Consider the following 3,277-nt stretch of genomic DNA (forward strand, 5'->3'; position numbering starts at 1 on the left):
GGGGCGGCGCGGGGCGGCGGGCGGGGGCGGCCCGAGGGCCGGGGGGAGGGGAGGTACCTCGTACAGCTCCTCGGAAGCCATGGTGGGCGGCGGAGTTGCGGGCGGGCGAGAGGGGCAGGGTCGGGGCGAGGCGCCGACGCCGCCGGGCGGCCGACACTTTGTTTCAGTTGGGTCCCTGCGTGGCCTGCGCTTCCTGCTCCCGCTCCCGGCGCCGGGGCTCGGCACGGACGAGCCTCTCACTTACTGCCAGTGCGGGCCGGCGGCGGCGGCGGCGGCGGCGGGGTTGTGCGCAGGAGCAGCTGCGCAACGCGCCCTCCGCGCCCCGCGCTCACTCCCCGGCGGGCCGGCTCGGGCTCGGGCTCATCGCGCCCCGCCGCGGGGCCGGGCCGGGTTGGGGCGGGCGCGGCGGCGGTGCACGGCGGCGCGGATGGCTCCGCGGCTCCCCCTCTCCGGTGTAGTGCAAAAAGCTTCCTACTTGCGACCAAAAAACCTGCCCTGGCTACTGAGCATGCCCAGTGCGGCCGCCCGGGCCCGGCGAAGCCGCGCTCCCGCGCTCCGGGTTTTCGGGCCGCCCGCGCGGGAGGGGCGGGGCGGCCGAGGGGAGCAGCGGGCTGCGCTCCGGGCCGAGGCCGGCGGGCGGCCGCCAGCAGCCAGCCGGCAGGAAGGGGAGGAGCCAGGAGCAGTGGGCGGGGCCGCGGCGAGACGTGGGCGGGGCTGCGGGAAGCGGTGGGCGGGGCCCCGACTTCTCCAAGTCCCCTCGCGGAGGTGGGACCCGGCCGCGCCTCGCCGGCCCGCCCGCCTCGACGTGGGTGCTGGGTGGTAGGCCCGGCCGGGCGGGACCAAGGACCTCGAGGGTCGGGGCGGAGGACGGCGGTGCCCAGTGGGGCCGGCATCGGCGGGTACGAAGTTGCTCAGGGGCTGTGGGGCGAGGCGGCCCTCGTCTAGAGCCTTCCGCCCGACGGCAGGGGCCGCGCCGCCTAATGCGCGGCCTCCGTCCTGGAGAGCGCAGACCTCTCCCGCCGCGGTCCCGGTGCGGGGCCAGGCCCGCCCGCGGAGGACAGGCGGCGTGGCCAGGTGGAACCCCCCGCCCTACCACGTGCCCGCCTCCCCCGCGGCAGCCGCAAAGACCCGGAGCCCGGAATGCCCGCCCGGCCGTGTGGCCCGGCGCGCTCCGGGCACGCTCGATCGGCGGCAGGCCGGGGGTGGGAGCCGGGGGCGGGAGCCCGGCGCAGTCGAGGGCGGCGCGAGGGCGCGGCTGCCTCCACTCTGCCCGCAGCTTCCCCCACGCCAGGCCTCCCCGTTCTTGGAGCGTCCACCTCCTCTGAAGGAGACTTGGGAGGAGGGGCTGGAACCTGGACTCCAGGGAGGTCCGAGTTCTAAAGGAACGAAGCTGTCAGTGGTGGTTCTCCTTGGGGGGAACGGTGTGGACAACTACACGACAGGCCCTCTCGGTCAGAACAGCGATGGCTGGCCCTTCCTCCACTTTGCAGTGGAGATAGGCAAACTGGGGACGGCGCGCCTGGCGAGCTCCCAGGGCGCACCTGCCGGGAGACTGGACGTTTCCCCATCCGTGCGGAATGAGGAAGGGGCTTCCTGGCCCGACTTCCCCAAACAGCGGGCAACTACAGACCTTCCTGCTGAATACAGCGGAACTTCTCCACCGGGCACTGCGGAGACATTTTTTCATTCTCCCCCACCCCCTACACCTGGTAGCCACCGCCAACTCTTACATCTCTCCCAGTGCACCCTCTCCTGCCGTCCCTTTCCTGGTGCTCTATCTAGTTCTGGTTCGTAAATGATCTCCTCGTCAGCAGCCCCTCCCACCAGTTTTCTTCCTAAAACCCAATTCGATTGTGCCCCGATTATGCAGTTTAACAACCACAAGGTTTTCCACAGACCTCACTGAATTTCCTGCCCTCCCCACGTCGAGGAACTAGCACAACTCCTGCCCTTCAAGTCACTTTAAGTCAAATCACCCCGGTGCTTCTACCTGCAATTCTCTCTGCCTAGAGTGCCCCCCTTTCAACCTTAACCTCTAGCTGCGACGTCACCTGAAAACCATAGCCTTTTCACTTCCAGAGCAGAATTAGCTACTGCCTCTCCAACGGCCCCTGAAGCACTCAGGCGTGCTCCATTGCAGCACTTATTTCAATGTATTTTAACTGTTGGTCCACTCTTCTCTCCCACCTCCATTTCTAGACTATGACCAACTCCCAGATCTCATCTTCAAATTTGATTCTCCAGCCCCTAGTTACCGTTCTCTACATCAAAGGTAAGTTTTTATTCAATGAATTGGAATTCCATTGTCCGCAAAAAAGCCTGATACCCACACGTCCAATTCCCATTATCAAATACTTTGACAAGAATCAAAAGTTCAAGTCCCCACTTCCTTTACCTGTCAAGGCGCTCTCAAGCTCTGCCTCTTTCCCTGATTGCCCAGCCAATTCTCTCTCCCTCCTCCAAATATTAGCAACTCTTTCCTCTCACTTAGCATTGCCATTACTTGCTGCATTTGACTATTGTCTCTCTAAGCACACAAATGCGTCGGCGTAGGTTGTAAGCTTCTTGAAGGCAAGGACTAAGACTTCATATATCTGTTAAGTCTCAAAGCAATTAGCGCACATTACAGTGAGTGCTCAAATACTTGCAAGAGATGGTTAAAAATCACAGTGGCATAATAAAATATAAATAAGAAAAAAGGGATTCTCAATATGAAATGAACAGATACATCTCACATGTAAACCTGTGTACAATGATAGACCAGTATAAATATAAACATGAACATTCCTTCTTTTTCTTAAGGCCATCGCCCTAATTATTACCACTGTCAGAACAGAGTTCGTTAAGCATTCACAAGTTGCTCCACCGTATGCTTAATGGTCTGTAATGTTAAATTTGTTGTCTCTAAAGTCTCCAGTAAGACCTCTTTTACCAAGGGGAGGGGAGGAAGAAATGAGGATAGAAAGACCTCCACCCATACTCAGATGTTGAGCTAGTACATTTGATATATATAATCATAGTGTAAGGCGACTTTCCTTGTTGTGGAAAAAGAAGGGGGCGGGAAATACAGCCTTAAAAAAGTAACTCCCAAAAGTCAATTTACACAGACCTTTAATCCTGATGACCTGAATTATTGATGCTGCTATGATTAGTCATCAACATTGAAAGAGTAACCACTGGGTAGAGGTCACCTCCCTAACGAAGCAGGAGTAAGCCATTCTCCTCGGCTCAGCTCTAGCTACCTCTCTCCTCCAACAATTAGTTGGTTTCCATCTTA

General features: G+C 59.7%; 1 protein-coding gene across 2 annotated transcripts in view; it reads right to left on the reverse strand.

Moving 5' to 3' along the window:
- Positions 1-140, reverse strand: part of CDYL (chromodomain Y like) — a 194,927-nt gene extending 194,787 nt beyond the window's left edge. For both annotated transcript variants that reach the window (XM_046640315.1, XM_046640314.1), the window contains exon 1: positions 58-140. In XM_046640315.1, the coding sequence (XP_046496271.1) occupies positions 58-81 (24 nt within the window). In that variant the 5' untranslated portion in view covers positions 82-140. The remainder of the gene's footprint in view (positions 1-57) is intronic.
- Positions 141-3,277: the final 3,137 nt, after the last annotated feature.

This window comes from Equus quagga, chromosome 15 (assembly GCF_021613505.1).
Source record: "Equus quagga isolate Etosha38 chromosome 15, UCLA_HA_Equagga_1.0, whole genome shotgun sequence".
Classification (NCBI taxonomy): domain Eukaryota; kingdom Metazoa; phylum Chordata; class Mammalia; order Perissodactyla; family Equidae; genus Equus; species Equus quagga.